The sequence below is a fragment of the Manis pentadactyla genome, chromosome 12, assembly GCF_030020395.1.
Source record: "Manis pentadactyla isolate mManPen7 chromosome 12, mManPen7.hap1, whole genome shotgun sequence".
NCBI classification, from domain to species: domain Eukaryota; kingdom Metazoa; phylum Chordata; class Mammalia; order Pholidota; family Manidae; genus Manis; species Manis pentadactyla.
The window spans coordinates 108,509,194-108,529,781 of NC_080030.1; the positions used below are offsets into that span (position 1 = coordinate 108,509,194).

Consider the following 20,588-nt stretch of genomic DNA (forward strand, 5'->3'; position numbering starts at 1 on the left):
CTGTGGCCTGCCCGCAACCTCATAGGAAAACACAAAATACTACGATTTAGAGGCTCTCTCCTGAGGCCAGTCCCGGCTGCAAGGGGGCGCTTAGTGACACGAGTCTTCCTGGCAGGCGCCCCGGGGCGGCGGGACCACCGGCCAGAGGCTTTCCGCTGCCTTTTCACGCAGGAGGCAGGGGACCTGCCGGGCCCGACGCGGAGGGACGGGGCCGCCGGCCGAGCCGCGGGACGCGCGCAGGCGCCGCCGGAAGGACCGCGGCAGCATCGCCAGCCGTGGCCGGGGCCCAGGGACGCTAGGGAAGGCGCCCGCCCGCCCTGGGCCCCTCCACCTGAGGGCGGCCCCGCCGGGGCGCAGCGGGAGGCGACGCGCTCCCCGCGCCGCCCAGGCCGCCCCCCGCCCGGCCCCTCGCGCGGTACCTCGTCCCGCGCGCGGCCTCCGTCGCACTGCCGGCAGCCCAGCAGCTCCGAGACGGCCAGCGAGGCCGTGTACGCCTCGTTCGCGGCGGCGGCCAGGCGCATGTCGGCGCGCGGACGGCTGCGGACCGGCGGAGAAGCGGCAGCGGCGCTGAGGCAGCGAGCGCGGGGCGGCCGCCGGGCTCCGGGATGCAGCGCCTCAGTCAGCGGGGACGCGGGGGCGGTGCTGCGCGGACAAACAAGCCGAGGCCCCGCCCCCACCGTCACGGCGCCATCCGGACGAGCGCCAATGAGAGCCCGCGGCGCCGCGGAGCCCCGCCCCCTCGGCGCGCAGGGGCGGGCGTTGCGGGCCGACGGACGCGGCGGAGCCTCCCGGAGAGCCGATTCCCGGGTCCGTCCGGGCGGGCCCCGTGCCGTCGGCCTCAGGGAGCGGTCCCTTTCCCTACGCCCCGAGCGCAGCCAGCCTCCAGGCCGACCCGACCCCCGGAGGGGCGTTTGCCTCCTACACTAACGATCGCAAGTGCCCCTCTCCCGCCCTAGCACTGCCGCCGCAGGCCGAGCGGGCCGCGAGCGCAGGCGTGCCCGGCCCGTAGGCGTTGGGAAACGGGGTAGACAGTGTAACGCAAGCCCTGGCGGCAGGCTCTGAATTCTCTCTAACCAAGTGGAGAATTTAAAATTTCTGATGTTCCTTCATAAGCGCCCTGGGTCCTAAAGAAAGAGTTTTTTTAGGACTCTGGACTCTGACGAGGAACTTGGGAAAATACAGGTCGTAAAGGAGCACAAACAGATGACACTGTTGGGTCCGGAACGCGCATCTCTCAAGTCCTGTGTACTCTGTTTCCTTCCATGGCTCCAGTACTTAAAAATAATCAACTCCCGAATTAGATCTCTGTTTGCATGTTCCCCTTGTGTTTTCAAAAGCTTACATGCTCAGGTTAAAAAAAAAAAATTGGAACGTTTTGGCAGAAAGAAACAAGTGGAGTTTAAATCAGTAAGTACCGACAGACACAGAACCAGCTTCCATAGTGAAAATAAGTCTCAGTCTCGGGGGTGAAGTTACAATGCCTCAGAGAAAACCGAGTTACTCTTGTAGCTCAAACTCATTTTAAAAGAAGCAGGTTAAAATGGTAGCTTTTCATTTTTCTTCTTCAGAGCAGATAAATGTTATATGTTTTCACACACTGCTCTTTTAAATTGCTAAGGCCACTAAAACATTATTACTGGTCAAGACAAGCAATTTGGGGTTAATATTAACACAGAAGAAAAGGCATCCAAGCACCCTTCCCCTGAGGACAGCCACAAAAACAACAGTGTAATCAAATGCCCACTCAGCCACAAACAAACAAACAGGCAAAAATAAACCCAGGAAATCATCCAATGTGCAGCAATGGCACATACCCTCCAAGGTAAACTGACTGTAGATGAGTAACCTGGAAACGAAATGGGCTTAATGTATGAGGTTTGTGGGCTATACAGCTTGTTACATAATGAGAGAAGCATGTGAAAATAATGATTCCGGTTCTAGAAGAGTTGAGCTGCGGATTTTATTTTCTGGAAGGAATAAAACAGTGGGGTTAGTTGTCTAGTAGGGGATAACCTTGTTTGTGACATTATAATTATGTCATTTGGAAAATGGAGAATGCTTACCTACTTGTTCAATAGAGGTAAGGGGAAAGCATACATTTAGCTAACCCAAAAATGGTTTTCAAAAATTAAATGCAAATTAAAGCTGCAAACTAAATATATATGGTAATGTTTGATATGTAGTGCTTGATAGATACTTGTTGAAGAAACAGATAATGAAATTGTATAGGAAGTTCCACATAACGATTCCTTTTTTACCCCCAGAAAATTTCAGTTCCTTTTGATGCTGCCTTATATAAAAAGAAAAATGATTTTAACATATTCTAATTCAGTGCTTTACCCAGGCCCTTCAAGTCATTAAATGTCAAGACTGCTTTATGGTCTCCATAAAGAATGACTTAAGTTCTTAAAAGAGTACTAATTTCTGCTCTTTTTGATGGAGCAGTACTGTGAATTTGTCAGTATTCTGCAACATAAAAAAGCTGCCTCCAAATAAATCTATAGTAACAAAGAATCCCAACAAATGTATCGACCTACAAATATCATTGTGTAGATTTCACTTCTGGAAATGTTTTGTTCTAAATCATTCAATAAAAAGTTTGTATTTTCCAAAAATTTCACTTCATAAATAGGCCAGATGTCCTAAGGGTGCTTCTCCTAATGAACCCCTCGTGCTAGGCATGTTAAAGGTACACAGTAAACATCTGCTAAAAAGGGAACATGCTGAGCACCGAACAGCAATTGGAAAGGACTCATGCTTTTGATATTTACACCACAGCTCACCATTATAGGCCAGCAGCTATTTTACAAAGTCTGCTGTTTAAACATTTTATTTCAACATTTTATTTCTTCTGGTTAGAATTCTGGCAGCTAATCCAAGAAGTAGTAGTAATTCTGAAATATTTTCGTTCCTCTAAAAAATGTTTTGGTAAATACAGTTTGTATCAAAGTGAGGTTTTTGCACCTGTCATGAGTTGAGTAATAGTCTCAACTTTAAATTTTCTCAAGAACAAGCTAATACACACATGAAAAACCAGAGTGGTGTCAAATGACTTGATCTGAGTGGAGAACTATGAAACAGTGGAGAGTCAGCCGTGGAGTGGTGGTTCAGAACAGGCCTCCTGTAGGGGCTGGGGTGTAGTGGATCAGTAGAGAGGCCTTCCAAGAAAATCACAAGGAGGGTGTGAGGCAGTAGAGACAAGAGTTCTAAGCAAGGAAACCAGCGTGTGCAAAGGCCCAGAGGCAGGGGAGAGAGCGAGAGTGACCCATTAGGAAAGCTAATAAAGCAAGTTCACTGGGTCTGGAGTGGTGCATATAGAGAGTAATGGATAGAGTTTGGGTAGCAAAAGATGAACAGTAAGAAGGGACCTTGTTCAAGATTCATTAAGGAATATAAACTTCATTCTTGAGAGTACTGTGGAGTTACCAAAAATGTTAAAGAGTAGAAAAACACCCAATTTGCATTTCAGCTAAGATTTAGGAAACTATATTGGAAAGGGCAAAACTAGGGGCAAGGAGATGAGTTTGGAAGGCTGTTGGGCAATTTTGACAGGACAAGAAGGTGGTCTGAAGAACAATGGGAATGAAGCAAAGAATAGGGATGAAGGTGGACTTTCTCCAGCATAAGTTTCTTGAGAAAGGAAATCATGCTTCATACTCTTATTTTTGAAATTGAGGCAATAAATCTCAAATTATCTGCTCTCCTACCCAAGCAGCTCCCCTAAATTCATTAGGCTTGAAAAAATATAGTCAATTCTTGAAAAAGAATAGATCTATTTTTGGTGGAAAGAATACGAATTACGCCAAAGGCATAATCACACTTTCAAGGACCACATATTAAACCTTGAGTCTTCTCATTAACCAAAGGAATCATATGAAAGTATTATAGATCTATGGATCTCTGCATTAGAATCAGAGTTATTTAATAATTGGTTAGAAAACATACATAGCAATGTTTCAGCCATTAAATCAAGGCAGAGTGGGAGGGGGATTTGTTACATTTATGTGGCTTAAGCATTCTTGAAAAATGCCCCACTGTCATTTAAAACATTTTATTTAGAATGAATGCTGGTTTATAAGACTACTTCTGCTTACTAATTTTGTCAAGGTTTTTCTCTTCCAGCTGTTATCTTCCTGTTTTTATATATAAAGCTTGTCTGCTAAGCACTTTTTTCCTTTCAGACGTCATGTTTTGGGTACACTGAGATCCTTTCAGCACTGAACTTTAATTTTATATTGTTCTCTTATTTGTCCTCTACTTTTTTCACTTCTTCAATGTAATTTTTAGAACTTTATTACTTGTAAAGGAGCAAGAATGTTGACAAATCTCTCTTTTAGGGTTTCTTCTTTTATAAAAGCAGTTTTAAATCCCTTCATAGAGTTGTAGAAACATAGGCTATCCCTCATATTTGTAAATAAGCAGTATTCCAAACAGTGTCAGTGGTTTTAAATTAGAAAATCACTTTCCCTCAAAGAATAAAGCTGTTAAATCATGGTCAGGTTTTCAGGCCAAAGATAAGACCAGTAACTATCAACTCCTGTATATCAGACAGTAGGCACTTTACAGGTCTAAGGCAGATATAATTATTTCTATTTTACAAATTTGAAAAAAAAAAATTAAAGTATGAGTAACTCATCCAAGGGTACAGAAGTAGGAAAACACAGCCTGGGATTAGAACTCAGGTCTGTCTGAGTCCCAAGCAGCAATAGCTGCTGTTAATGAATATTTAAAAATTTTTGGTAACTATGTATTGGCCTGAGTTCTTGATTCTGAGGACAAGAAACAAGAGCAGGAAGGAAGAAAAATGTATCTCCCTTGTGTATACTCAGAGTAAAATTTGCTTAAAACAAGTCATGGAATGGGTGATCTCGCTTCCCGATGGCTTCACTCCTGTTTACCCCCGTCGCTCTCAGGGTCCCTCCCCAGGTCTTCCGTGACCGTGTGACTCAACGCTCCCTCACTACGTAACAGACCTGCGTCTACCTGACCTCCTAAATGCTCCTCATATTACCCCTATTCCTAATGCTCTTACAGTAACTGGTAGATGTTAGGAAGAAAGCCGGCTTCTTAAATTAAGTCACACTATGATTTGAGAGGCTGACCTCTCATACCATTTCTCTGGTCTGTCTCTGCAGAGAGTGCCATAAAACCGGACTGTCTTGTCTTTTTTGTTCACTGCTGTACTTCTAATGCCCCAGTGCCCAGCACACAGTGGACACATAGTGGACCCTCACTAAGTATGTACTGGATGAAGGAACTCTACTGAGACTGTTTCCATTTAAAGAAAAAAAGAAGCTTAACTTAATTGAAAGCTTAATAACAAATTTCAAATTCAATATTCAGTTTATAAAGATCTGGGCCAACTAGACAAACATCTCTGGAGGCTTCATGGCCACTATATAGGCAGGCGGCCTCAGCCTGGGAACCGTTCAGTCCTTGGGTTCAGCTCTGCTAAGCAACTTCCGTGTTTCACAGTCTCTCTCCATGTTCTCCTTGGGAACCCACAGATATTCACAAGCCTCCTCAGATTTTTCTGTCTGCCTCCTGCACTACCAACACAGCTGTGTCGGTTCAGGCCATGGTATGGGGGGCCAGAGGGGCACTTACAAGTCATTTACAGCCCCCACCCCACCGTTTGACAAGACTGATGAACATTTTCAAACAAGTTTAGCCTTAAACTTCCTCAGGCCTAGCTAAAGTGAGATGACAGGAAAGAAAGTATCTGTTGAGAAATCAAAGCTAAATGGGAGATTCATTCAGAAACATTCCAACGTTTAGAGGCTGATTACTTTCCAGCATGACCGTTGAGTTATTTAAATAAAAAGGAAGGGGTTTAATGGAATAGGATGAGGTTCAGGAAAAAGATGAGTGTAATAGGAAATTGGGAATCAGGACTTTATCTCATACGTTCTTAGGAGCTACTGACATTTGAAAGGAGAAAAAGAAATTGTACAAAAATGAAGAAAGGTTACCAAAGATACTAAATACACAACTTAACTTCAGTTAGAAAATGTTTTCTCCGACTATGCAAATATAATTTTTAAAGTAGGTTTTGAGGGGTTGAATTTTACCTGTACCTAAAACATCTGAGAAAATATTTTTTAAATTCTCCAAGTATGCGCCCAAGACCACAACTGGTCTTAATATGTAACCTCTCATTTTAAATCCAAGAAATATATTAGTCTAGCATAATATACAAAATTACCTCTTCAAAATAAATTAAAACTAAGTCTACTACCTTGAACTTTTCCTGAGCTCACACTGCTGGTGGAACTGAACTCTCAAGTATCTATTTCCTTTATAAAACTGAGTTTGGGGGAAGGGGCAGGGGGAACTGAATTTACCCATGGTTAAAGTGTTTAGGCTAAATACGTATTTATGAGTTATTAATCATTTCCGAACTTTGAATGTTTTATTCATACTAAAGATCATTTTGATTCAAAGAAACAAACCTCTTATGATGGTGTACTAAAATCTTTAAATCAGTTTACTTGTTTATAGCAGCCAGCCTGACCCTTCTGTCTGTGCCTTCTCCCCTCGCCCATGATCACTACAACCAAGTAGTGAATAGAATTCTGCAATATGTGCTTTTCTTACATAGCTCAAAGAACCCCCACTCAGGTCCTTTGTGATAATCTTGAGCTGTAGTCCTTTAATCCTTTAAATCGCCCTTTTTTTTTTTTGCCTCTTTCTGACATCTCTTGTTTTCCAAGAGGGTATTACCTTGTAGATCCTTAGCCTGGTCACAAAGTACAAGGCCACATCTGGAGGCTCCTTGCATGTTATTAAGCATCTTAGAAATAAAATGCAGTTCACTGAACTTTCCCATCTGTTCTTCTGCCCTCCCAGATCCTTTCTGCGCTCTGTGGGCCATTATCCCCTTGCCCAGAGAGTGTGGGGGCATTCAGGGCATTGTAGTTCAACAAATAAAGAGGTTTAGTTCTTCTCACTATTATCTTTCTGTTTGGCTAAAAAATACTCAACAAAAAAAAAGGGATAATGCTACTTTGGAAGTTATGTTTTTCACATGAGCTTAAGTTTGACCAAAATTCAAGATCATTTTCTTTGTAGTGATAGAAAAATCTGATTTTCCTAATTATTGGCAAATTGAGAAATACTAAAATAGGGTTTTATGCAGATAGTACAAATTGGAGAAAGTATTCTCTTAATTTATTAAAATTCTAATTTAAAAAATATATTTTGTGCATGGGAGATGTACACTAAGATTTGTGCATCTTATTGCATGTACAATAGAAACATTTTTTAAATAAGTAGATTTATTGAACAAAAAAATGTATTTTGGCCTAGGTTTATGTATGGATGTCAGTGCTATTATTTTAGCAATTAACAAAAAATCTTACTATTATGTAACTACTTAGCATTCAATTTCCTAAATCCTATAAACAAGCAGAAATATCTTAATTTGAGATTGGGTGTCTATTTTATTTAGACTTAAGTTTGAGACTCTGTTAGGAAGCATTAAGTGGGGAGTCATCTGATTTGCTGCCCAATTCTGCAAAAACAAAACACAACAAAAACCCAGTCCCTATCTCTTAACAACCCTCTCATTTCAGTCCCCTCAAATTTAAAATGAAGGGCAACTGAATTTCATGATCTCTCAAACTTTTATTTCAGCTCTAAAGTTCTACACTGTTAATACAATTCCTGGTAGTATTTATACGAGTTACATGCTTTAAGCTAACTAGACCCAGGCTTCTTTGCACATTACTGGTGGTTTTCAGGTTGTATTTCTTACGATTCATTCCTTCTGATTTTTTAGAGTTATATGAAATATCAGAGTTGAGCTTCTTTTTCAAGGTAACCTGCAAATGTACATAAATATTAAAGGAATTGAAACACCACCTAAGTAATAACATGTTGCCTCTAATAATTCGGTTACTGGGTTAAATAAAGCTTCTTTCCCCATCTCTGTGAGCGCATGTTTGGACATTCTTGTGAATGTGTCTGTGATGAGGAAGAGTACTGACAGTGTGTTTCAGCCTTTTAAAAACTTCATGCCTACCTGCATCTGTCTGAGGAAAATTATAGGACCGAGTGGACTGCTATAGCACTGGGTCCTCTGCTGTGTGAATCCAGATTTCCTTGATATTATGCAAATGAGAAAATACAGAAATAATACTGTAACTATAATCCATAATCCTTAATTTCAAATTTGCTCAAAGCATAAAATAGCTTCATTGTTATCCCATAATTGTCTTGATAACTAGTTGAACTTTATTTGAACTTAAAGACATCATTTATTAACAAAATGCCAGTTTTAGATATTGGATGTATCAGAATTCTGGTAGTATCTAAAAAACTGAGTAACACATTTGAATATAACTGTTTTACATATATGCCACATCTGCCGATCTGCGTACTAGAACTCACAGGAGGTTTGGGGGACCCGCGCTGGTCTGCAGCCCCCCAGATCTTTCACCCACGACTTGGATCAAGCTGTGGGGTTCAGAGAATGCTCCGGGGGTTTCTGCTGCTTCCAGCAGAGTGCTGGGGGGACTCTGGTTCTGAGTCTTATTCCCACAACATCAGGTAGAACCATAAGGAGAAAAGGCCCTGAGAATCACAATGGTTCATAACGGTTACTGAATTAAAACCAAACTTTCCATCCAGCAGAACTTTGATTTAGCTCATCGTGTAACTGAAAGGATTACCAATCCTTGTAGCCCTTCTCCAGAAAACATGAATAAAGTCAATCTTATCCTTCAGTGACATATATGCCAGTATGATCAGTAAGAGCTTTCCTCCTAAAGCATAAAAAGAAGACCTAGTATATTTTTCAATGAAATATTTTGGAATTTTTTTTCTTTAGTAAAAACAAGGCTATTATGGATATCCAAATAATCGTTCATGTTTGTAATTGGCAGGCTTTTAAAATGATGTATTGCTGCAATTACACCTTGCTTTATGTCAGAATATTCAACGTTTAAGTATTCAACTAGATTCGAAAGGTTTGACCACTCATGCATTACAGGTACACAGTAAGACCTGAAAATACTGCACACCAAATATACAAATTGGTGGGTTTTAAAAATATCTGAACTTCAAAAGATAGAAGGAAAAAGTAGGTGGATAGGAGAAAGAGCAAAGCAGAGTCAAAAGCAGCAGCAGGCAGCTCAAACAGGTCACGCTCAACTTTTAACTTTCCTTACACAAAAAAAACAAGCTTAGCAACAGCTTTCAGCCAATCACAAAGCAGACAAACAGGTAAGGCCTAAACGGCTCCAGATACCAGCGAAGTCCAACGTTCAGGGCTTTTTTTTTTTTTTTTAATTATAGTGTCAGAAAACAGCACATGCTATAAAACAGGATATACTGTCCTGGGTTAAAAGTAACATAAAGATGAAATCTCTTCTCCAACCCTTAACAAAATGTATCAGATTTTAATAATGTAGTGATAATTTTGTTTTTATCCTTATTGTGTCAGATACTATATACAAAAAGTTACCTTTAAAATGTGACTGTTTGTAGTAAAATATAGAATTTTGTGGTTAGTTGTCTTTCTTGTTTGCAGATACAGGATAGGGTGGGAACATCTATAAGAAAAGAGCCTTCTCTTTGCAAATTCCCTAATACTCAATTTCCAAAATTCATGGTGTGGGAGGACACCTGACAGTGAAATGCTATAGTCCAAATGCAAAAATATAAAATATAAGTAGAAGCAACCACATACAAATACAATCTTCAAAACAAGCAAGCAACCTGAACAAATGGCACAGTGCCCTTCTATGCAAGTTTCCACTTCATTTCTATCACTCATTACATACTCTTCTTTGAGAGAAGCTAATTTTCTGAGGATTTAGAAGGGGTTTTCAAAGAGTTATAGGTTTCATCATTGTTTAGTGGAAACCTCAGTATTTGCTCAGATTGACAGTGCTACTTGCAATAGAGACATAAAAACACTATGAAGCAATATTTAATAGTTTTCATTTTTCTTTTGGTGTGCCAATTTATCAAGTATTCTAAAGGAATTTCCAAAATTTTCTGTAAAAATCTTCAAGACCCACCCTTTGTTTGTTCATTGGGTACTGCTTAAACCATTTGTTGGTTTTAGTTCCCTAAAAAGTAATTATTTTAAGTAGATCAGCTTCACTTGTCATATCACCACTTACCTCTTGGACTCACTGTGCACTATAAAACACAGGGGATTAGCTACTAATGCCGTAAGATGCTGCCAAAAATGCATAGAAGCATGTATATTTGTCCTCAGTATTTCCTTATAATCTATACATTCCTAGGAAGGTGGGGGGGGCAATTAAATAATGTTGGAGACTAGCTCTAGGTTTTATTATTGGTAATATCCTTCCTTCATCCTCATTTGTCACAGATAACTAAACTAAACTATGCTGAATCAAGAAAAAAGGTAGTTTCAATACATCATTTGGGAAAGAGGCACCCTACATCAAGGTAATGTTTTCCTTGGGCTCTTAAACCTTAATAACCCAAAACAGTATCCATCCAAATCTTACTGAAAGTTTCATCAATTCCTTAACACTTACATATTTACACCGATGGATCGGTTGTATACATTTCTGTTAAATTCATGAACCTCACTATGTATGGATTATATTGGACCTACTTCTTTGAACATTCATTTAACCAGTATTTACTAAGCTTGTACTATGAGCCAGGCGTTTTTCCCTTCCTGGTCTATCTTCTTTGAGAACATTGCCCCACCCATATCTTTTCCTTTCTTCTTATAATTTCCTGTAGTAATCCACCCTCTCTAGTCTCTTTGCTCCTAAACGGGTACCTGGAGAAATGCCTTTAACTACAAAGGCAAAGAGATACGAAGGACTTGGAAACCAGGATTCCATGTTGGCTGAATATCTGATTGTTATTGCACCAGTTGGGTAACTGAGTTCCAGTTGATGAAGAGCTTTAACTTAGATTTTTAGACTGAGATTTGATTCTGGAAGTAGATACTACACTTCACGGTTTCAGGTTTGATAATATAAATAGGAGAGCTAATACATATTGTGGTACATGTGTATCAGGTACTCTTCTAAAGCATTTTACATATAGTTTAGCTCATTTAACCCTCACAATAACCCCTTAGGTAGAGCTATCTTCATTTTAGAAATGGGAAATGTGAGAGAGAGGTTAAGTACCCAACCCCAAGGTCACGTAGCAAGCAAGAGGCATCAGTACAGTCCCGACTCAAGCCTGACTCCCAGGCATGTTGTTCCCATGATGCCATGATGTTGCCTGATAACGTTTTGATTTCCCTTCCACTGTTCATATTCCAGAGACTGTTGTCCATCAGGAAAGAGGCCAGGGGACCGTGAACTCTTCTCCTCATCCCTTCCTATCTTTGCCTGCACTATTTTCCCTGCAATCTCTTCTGTATGACTGCTCACCCCACCCTCTGTGACCCCCCACCCCAAGTCATTAGAACATCACCTGCCTCCAGGAAATCTGGCCGGCTCTTCATGAGCCTACTGCCAAAATAAAAGCGCCCTAACTGGAACAACAACCCCAAAAACTTTCCCCAAAAATTTGCAGTTGAAGAGATGAAGCAACAGTCCTGGAATAGCACAATGGTGCATATTGGCGACCTCTTTTAGCTGGGTTTGACGATTACCTTGGGCAGTGCATGTTAACTGTCTCACACAGATTCAGTCTGCATTGCTCACTTGATAAGAGTCTGGTTCTTACAGTTTCATGCCTGCTCTGAAGCAGAGATTCAGCATAGTAAGATGATTTCAGGATTCTTCTCTACCTTCTCTGCTTAAGAAAATAGTTAACTATAGAACATTTGCAATAATGTAGCGGTAAACAGGGAGCTAGCTCAAGGCCCTAAAACCTAAAGGAAACCCAGAAAGCTATTGTTTCTAAGTAGTACAGAGCTCACATCCTAGAAAGTTTTCTCCTAGCCACTGATGACTAAAGACACCATTACCAACAAATGGAAACCATGGTTTAAAACAGTAATTGTACCACAACGGCGGTCTCCAGACTACATGCCCTTGACTCCTGGCAATGTTCCTACTCAGAACAATTCACATGAGAAGCAGGGATGATTCGGCATTATGAAGTCTTTTTCTTGAGAGTGAATTATTTCCTAAGATGCTATGAACACTGAATTTAAACCACTGCCACCTTCCTACCACCTCCCCCCACCCGCAACCCACTCCTTTCCCCAATAACAAGGAGATGTTGTCTAAGCTCTGTGTTCGTCTTAGTGAGGAAGAAAATATTTGTTATTTTCTTATGTCAATCTGTACTCAAAGTCTATTTTGCTAAGGCACTTCAACCCCTCAGTAAGCTTCTTGGATAGTCAAAGGCTGACAGATAACGTAACTCTTACGCATTAAGGTAACCAGCCCTCAGGACACTGGAGCCCCACTTTCCCCCAAGTACAGGTGGTACAGGTGGCAGGTAAAATTAATAAAATGGCCTCTTAACCTGGCCACAGCTTTTCCTGGCACTTGGGACTTGAAGGCCTGTGTACCTTCTCTGAACCTGTTTTTAGTCCCATAGCAGCATGAGTAAGATTCCCAGCCCTGGAGCCCTCAGAATCTGGGGGTTCCTTAGTGTCTGACAAGAAGTCACAGCAAGGACCCCCGATCTGAGAATCTGGTCTAAGGAGATGTATCAAAATCAAAGTGCGAAGAATGGACCTGGAGAAGCAAGGACATCGGGGGGTACTGAGGACTGTGAGCGGCCACGCAGGGGTGTCCTGGGTGCTGGCGTCCGGGTGCAGCCTGCGGGCCACGCGCTCGCGTGCGGCGTAAGCTGGGGAGGAGCCCGGGAGGTCTCCCAGGTGGTCAGGAGACCAGGCACCCGAGCCTTCCCACGTGTCAAAGTACTCTTTCCTTGGCTGCCGACCCTGGGCTCACCTGTAAGTTTGACAACATGTAGGAGCAGGCGAAACAGAGGAAGAACGCAGAGCAAGGACCAGCACGAGAGAGACGCCTGTCACCATGGACACATAAGGTCTGCAGTTCTCAGGGCCCTCAGGTCTTCGAAGGAAGCATGAAGCCCCCCATGATGTGATGAACACGGCTCCATACAGGAACCATGGCTCATGACGCATAATACAGAGTTTGACGGCCTATAAATTTCACACACGGCGACATGTGCAATAAAGGAGCTCATCATTCCTGTGCTGCCCGAGAGGAGGCTGTCACGCCGCTGACCAGCGGCAGCGCTGGGCGCCGAGGCAGACTGGGGTGCTGCGTGGCACCCTTCCCTTCCCGCTGCCCAGGGGGCCCGCAGCCCAGCGGAGAGAACACACGCCGCTGTCCCCGGGAGGCAGCAGGCGGTCACGCGTCAGGCTACACGCCGCACGCTGCGAACACTCAGGACCGAGTCAGGAGGGGCTGGACGGTTGGGCTCAGCGGCGGGCAGAGGCGCCCCGCGCACATCTGGGGCCTGGGCAGTGGGGTGGGCCGCCCCCCGCCCTCTTCAGCCTCGTGCTCACCGAACCTCGCGGTCTGCCCGCAGGCCTTCCTGGCCATGTGCACCTGCTCTTCTCTATGACTGCACATCTGTCCCCTTTGGTCCTGGCCCACGTCTCACCTTCGGTCTGATGCTGCCCCCACTTGGGCTGGGCGTCCCCCCCGGGTCCCCCATCACAGCACTCACCTCTCTGTGCTGCCACTCCTGGGGAGCTGGCTCGTCCCCTGGACGGGACCGAAAGCTCCAAGGGAAGGAACGGCTCATCTCTTCGTGCACTGAATCCCCGGACACGCGACGGGGGAATGAGAGGCAGCAGGGACAGGTAGAAGATCAGGGTAGGACGTAGGGGCTACTGTCCCCATAATCACATGAACAGGTAAGAAGACACACACTTATGCAGGTAGGCTAAAATACGGGAGAATGGGATCTGGGAGGTGGCCTCAATCTCAGGGGAAGAGATATTCCAAAAGCCTTCTTTTCCTCTTATCCACCCAAGCCCCTCAGTGAAGGGGTGGGGGTGGAATAGGGTCATGGCAAAGGAGGATGGAGATGGACTTTTTATGACCACTGCTGGAGGTTAAGTATTTAAAAACCATATTTTGGACTTAACGGGAGCAAAGAAGTTAACAACTTTCATTTAGCAAATTACCTACAGAGAGCACAGTACTTCGACTTAAGAGAGCCAAGTCAGGCAGTATTTTTAGATACAGATTGAATTGCAGCACTGCTTGTACACATACCTTTGTGGCCCCAAACTTTCCTTTGGGTTCAAAGTGAAAGGTAAGTGAATGTATAAGATTGGGAGAAAGGAGATACACAGAGCAGGAGCTGAAGGAAAGGGTATGGGGGAGGACCCTCAGGGACGAAGGCGAGGCTGCAACTGTGGCAAAGGAGGGAGAGGGCAGGCGACGGCGACGGGACGCGGGCAGAGTCCCTGAGTTTACTGGGCGACACATATATTCACAGCCTCCCTCACGCATTAATGATTAGTAGGGACAAGCTTATCGCTGAACTTCTGGGAGGCCTAGAGCATAGCTATCACAATGCCATCCTTATTATTATAGCTGCCCTTGGCCTTGCTAAAGGCAAAGACTTTCAGAAACCTTCAAAAGGTTCCCCACTCTTCTTTCTCAAGTTTAGTCCCCATTCAGAACTCCTACCCCCTCCCACCTCTCACTGTGACCTCTCCTACCAGTGCCTCCTGGGGGAAGAGGCGATTCAGCAGAATGGGAAGGGAATGTCGTGGAAATCCTGGTTAAAATTTAGGTTTCATTTTCTCATAGAAACCCTCCTAAAATGGAACATAAACATCACTTATGCTCCTAGCTCTATAGTTCAGCCACTGCATGCAGGTAAGTGGGTTGTCTAGGATTTTCCAGAGTGAGGAAGTAAGTTCAAAGTTTCAAATGACTAATTTTTAAGTATGTACTGTACTTCCTTTGTGAGACACAGAAAATCTAAAGATCACTCTTTGCCTAGAATACAAAGGTGCTGCTACTGTGGAGCACATGGCTCCAGAGGAACGCAACAGCCCAGCTGCTGATGCTGGGATGTGGTGCTTTCTGTTGTTTTTTATCCTAGATGAAGGAAAGTGCATTTATTAAATACTGCTCAACCAGTGTGACTGTGACATTTACTTCTTAATACTCTATGACATGAAAAAATGTTTTTCTTACACTGTGGTTTTAACACTTCACAAGTAGTTTCTTTTCCTGTTAACTTTCAGACAATTCTGCTTTATCTTAGCTACATACCTGGAGGAAGTGCTACCACAGTTTTAGCTTTCTTGTTTCCAGTCGAGCAATATTATTGTCAGCTTTTCTCCATTGGGAAAGTATCGTGTGTTCACTTACAGTTCTCTAACCTAATAAAATGTTCTTAAAATCATTGTAGTAAAACAATAAAATGATTTAAATTTGCCACAGAGAAAAAGAAGGACAATGTCCCCTTAGTCCTGACAAAAAGGCTTACAGGATGCTTATCAACTTTCTGTGGCTTTTTGTTCAGTAGCAGTGTCCAGAAACTCTTACTGATCAAATTCCCTTGTCTTTTTCTATAGGGCCCCTGCCCAGAACATGCAAATAAAATGTAACTCTTGCTATATTCCTGACATAAAAAGCACAAAAACATTCTAAGAAGTAAAGACAATCCTTCCCTCCCTCACGGGCCGTAAGTCCAAAAAAACAAGTTACCTCATTCATGAACCATGCCATTTAAGACTCCATGATGCAACAATATTGCATTGCCATTTTCTATAAAAATGTATTCTTTCAATCAAAATCTTTGCTCAAATGTTCTCCAGCAAGGTCCTAAAAATCTAGTTGTTGTCGTTTTTCTCTTATTTAGGGCATAAAAAAAAAAGATGTTTTATTTCACATAGTAAACATCATTAGGCCCTAGAAACTATAAATCTCTACTAATCTTTGCAGGGCAATAGTTTTTGGTGACCTTATTTCACGGGAATGACTTTGCAGTGCTGTAGCATGTTAAAATACTTTTGGATTAAACAATGTGATTTTTTCAGCAGGTAGTCCACATTTATTTAATAATCATAGAATTTCAGAGTTAAAATAATGATAAATGGAGTGAAGCTAAAATAGGAATTTGGAGGGTGTCTAGTTACCAATACTCTCATTCTACAGAGGAAGTAACTGAGAACCAGAGGTGAAACATAAAGTTTTAATGTTGATGTGTTAACCATATTACAGTTCTAAAAAACTTGGACATCTCTGTATAAAATCAGTGCTGGCCTTAGGATCTGACAGAGTAAATGCCTGCTTATTTGGTATAATTTTAGAAGTACTTTACAAAAAAAAACACACATAAAAACCTGTTACTCATATTCTTCAGAGATGAAAATGGTAAAATGACACCCAGTTGTCTTTCTTTCACATATTTTGGTTGAGGTTCAATAATGCCTGTAGTTCTATAAACAGACTATTTTATGTTAAAATGCAAAGACCCTACAAAAGAGAAAACTGATTCAAACTGTAGCTAGGTATGCAAGGTAAAAATCATGTAGATATTATTATCCCTGAAAATCTCTGTGGAAGGTACCAGGCTGGAGAGTGACAGGCCACTTCTTGGTGAGTCTAAAGCTGGCGTGTGTCCTCTCGTATCAGAGCAGACGACCGCTGACTTGGTCCAGCACTAGCCGGGGTCCCTGGCATCCACTCAGGGCCTTGCACCAAAAGGAGCACGTCTTTAGCACCTGAACTACCCTCAGAACGGTGAGGTGGGAAGCAAGAACCGACAGGCGGGGAACACAGCCACTCTCTGCTTTTCATTTCCCACTCACTGGGGCATATGTTTACTGAGTGGGATGTTAGGCAGAATTGCCTAGGATGTTAACATTAAAAATATTTTCTGTCTCACATGTAAAAATTTTTGATGAGCAAGAATAGTCACATTTGCATAAGTTAAATGTATGAAAGATACAACTCCATTGGAGGGGTCAGTTCCGTAAGGGCAGGTTTCAATGGCCTATTAGGGTAGAAGGACAAAGAAAATCCTTCCTGACAGTAAGGAAGGGTTCCATGGGGGTTAGGAAAGGCCAGGACCAAAGATAAATTTTGCCTATTTCACAAATTTGTTGACAATATAGATATGCATATGCTGCATAAAACCTTTGTCGTAATAGCTTATTAACCATAACATCCCTCATTCTCAAACATGAGGGATAACTGAAAATTTACTGTGATTTCCCCTCACTTTTGCAAATAGTAACTATCTGTGTCAGAGTGTCATCTTTATATTTTATAATTTTTAGTTCAGGAGGAGGCCCAATTTAAAGTAATTTGGAGGCAAGAACATCGCATGTGCAAATCGCAGAACTGCGCTGTGACTTTCTACTGGGCACTGCCAGCAGGCGTTAGCTGGCTTTATCCTGAAGCACTGCGAGCGCATCTCAGCAGGAGGGGTTGGAGTCTTACTAGTATTAAAAATCCTAAATCACCAAATTGTATTACGACAGCTTACATTTACAGATTCTAAACTGGTTGACTTAAATAGTTAAAATGAAGTTGTCAAAGCGGGAACAAGTATTTTCATGAACTAACAAAGTATGATTCCATTAAGAGCTCTTTTGGCTACAAATTCAGTTTTTAAGAACCTTGTTGGTATTTCTGTACCTATTGTTCATGCAGAAAATAAGTTAGTCCACTGAATTATTGTGACCTTAATCTGGAAAGGAAGCAGGGATGCGAGAAGCAGCAAGCCCGGCTGAAGGGGGTTATTTCGTGGCCATGCACGGCCCCGCAGCTGTGGCTGGGAGCTCCACGTGCGCCTGGACCCTCGGTCCAGCAGAGGGCTGCGGGCGGGTGCGGACGGCCGGGCTCGCCTAGGAACCGCGACCGGGAAAACAGCTACCTGGAAGCACATGGCCGATTGATAGCGTACCTTTAGCATGAAAAGCTCAGTCCTGGGGTTAGATTAGCATTTGAATCGCCGGAGTCCGACTACCGCAGGAACACAGTGACTGAGCAACGCCGGCAAGCCAGCCCTCCTTCACAGATGGGCTGATTTAGTTCGGCGGGTCTCCTCTCGCTCACACGCTGCCCCTTTTCTTACGCTTCAACATACTTTTTAACTATGCACAGAGGTATCAGAGTGAAGGCTGTTTGAGGTGCTGATGGGGCAGAGAAACGATGAAAATACCTCATTTAATGTTGAGGCTTTTCATTGTCAGCTGAGTCGTTAAACGCGGGGGTCAGGAACCTAGCATCCAGTGGGCCGCTCTATTCGCTGTGTAGACATTTGTCCAAGGGCTCCTGGGGCAACGCCAGCAAATTACATCAGGTGTTTTGCTACAGTGATTAAATTAAAACAGGAGTCCTTGGTATCACTTCCTTGACTTTAACTTCTTAAAAACAAATGAAAGGTTAACCACCGATTTAACAGACTGGCATAAATTTTTAAATAACATCCTTTCACAGAGTATGCAGCATTTTAAATTGAAACATAAGAATAGCAGACATTTTACCATTTCTTCTCTCCAAGACCCACTCAGCATTCACCTGTATAAATACTTGTGGCACTCATTTAAAAACAAAGCCAAAGGAGGAATTTTGAGGGCAGTGAAGAATGACAGAAGTTTCCAGAACATAAGGAATCAAAGTTCAATCAAGAAAATTCCTCATGTCATGGGAACATAATCAATATGTGAATAATATATTTTAATAACATAGCAACAATCAGTTCAGAACTGACTATCCTGGGATCTCTCCTCTCTTAAACCATATCATAATTCCTGAAATATTTTAAAATTTCATACCAAAATAGTCCAAGATAGCATTGAGAAATTACCTTTTAAATAAAATCAGTAAGAAAAAGGCAAAAGACCTGGGAAATAAATTAATCAAATCAAAACAATCTAGCAGATAATTTTTCAAGCATCTTTAACATCACTGTGCTCAAGAGCTTAAGCTAACCATTTAGAATACTGATGATAAATATATGAATGCTTAGATAGGTAAATTCAGCTTAAATACCACTGAAAAATGGGAAGGTTTCTCATGTATAAGACATATTTTATTAAACATACATACAGAGTTGATAGGAAATCTGCCAAAGAGTATATATTTGCAAGTATTTGAACTCAATATGCCTGTGTCTTCCTAACACAAAAAGTTGAATATAGACAGTATTAATTAAGACCCATTTGGAAAGGATTTTTTTATAACAATATTTTAGGTCAATTATTATAGATGAGAAATATAAAAGCCTGCTCTCTCTAGCCAAAGGACCAGGAAAGGGACTGCCTAGCAAAACAGAACATTTCTGAACTGCAAGCACCACCAGCACCACTACCACCACCACAAAACACCAGTCCTACTCCCACTCATACCAGAAAAGGCTAATTGGGGAGACTAGACTTCAAGCCTTGCCAGGCTGTAACAAGGCACCCTAATCCCCCTGCCAGGGTAGTGTCGGAGAAAGCCAAGCAGGGAGCTGGGACTTTGATGCTCACTCACCCACCCCCACCAGTGACAGTGTCGGTGGAGGAGATACGTGGGGAGCCTGGGCATCTCCTTACACCAGGAGTAATGAAGCTCTCCTTCCCAGCTAGGATGGTGTCAGAGCAGGCCTAGGGGAAAGTCAGGACTTTCAACAGAACCTGGTGGTAATGAGGCCACCTCTACCTTGTGGTGTTTCGGGAGCAGTAACAAGGCAATCCTGCTCCTTCTAATCAGGAAGGTATCACTGGAGGCCTGATGGAGGGTGGAACTTGCACCCCTTCCCAGAAGTAACAAAGAGTTCTCTCATCTCTCTGCTTGGAGGTTGATGGAGATCAAGAGGGGAACCTGGATTTCTATCTCCACCTAGCAGGGAAGGCCGTGCCTGCTCTTTCTCTAGTGGAGAAGTGTTAGAGAAAACCAACTAAAACAGAATATTTTAAAAAAAGATCCAGTTTCATAACATAATACCCAAAGTGTACAGGTTTCAATAGAAAATTACTCACATAGTAAGAACCATGAAGATCTTAAACTGAATAAAAAAGGGCAGTCAACAGATGCCAAAACTCATATGACAGAGACATTAAAATTGTTTAAAACAGCCAACATAAAAATTCTTCAACAATTACAAACACTCTAAAAACAAATGAAAAAATATAAAGTCTCAACAAAGAAGTAGAAATTATAAAGAAAAAACAAATTGGAATTTTAGGACTGAAAACAACTGAAATGCAAATCTCAATGGATAGACTCAACAGCAAAAATGGAGTGGACAGAGGAAAGAATCATTGGCCTACAATATAGCACAATAGAAACCACCCAACCTGAACAGCAGAAAGAAAACCGACCAAGAAAACACAGAGCCTCAGATACATGTGGATCTATAACAAAAATCTAGCATTTGCATCATTGGCGCCTCAGAAGGAAAGAGCAAAGATGGCAGGACTGAGAAAATACTTGAAGAAATAATGGATGAAAACTCCCCAAATTCGGCAAATGATATAAACCTATACATTTAAAAAACTGAATGAATCTCATACAGGATAAACCCAATACTGAGACACATCACTGTCATTTCTGAAAAATAATGACAATGAAAAAATATCTTGAAAGCAGCAAGAGAAAAATGACATTTTATCCACAGGTCAAAACAACTTGAAGGACAGATTTCTCGTCAGAAACCACAGAGGCCAGAGGAAGTTGTGCAACATT

General features: G+C 42.3%; 1 protein-coding gene across 4 annotated transcripts in view; it reads right to left on the reverse strand.

Moving 5' to 3' along the window:
- Nucleotides 1-20,588, reverse strand: part of SESN1 (sestrin 1) — an 80,903-nt gene that overhangs the window by 19,980 nt on the left and 40,335 nt on the right. The window contains exon 1 of one of the 4 annotated variants that reach the window (XM_057489471.1): nucleotides 420-633. The exons of 2 other annotated variants lie outside the window; for them this stretch is intronic. In XM_057489471.1, coding sequence (XP_057345454.1) covers nucleotides 420-521 — 102 coding nt within the window. In that variant the 5' untranslated portion in view covers nucleotides 522-633. Of the gene's footprint in view, nucleotides 1-419; nucleotides 634-20,588 lie in introns of those variants that run through there. One more of the 4 variants, XM_036902919.2, reaches the window with a different exon arrangement.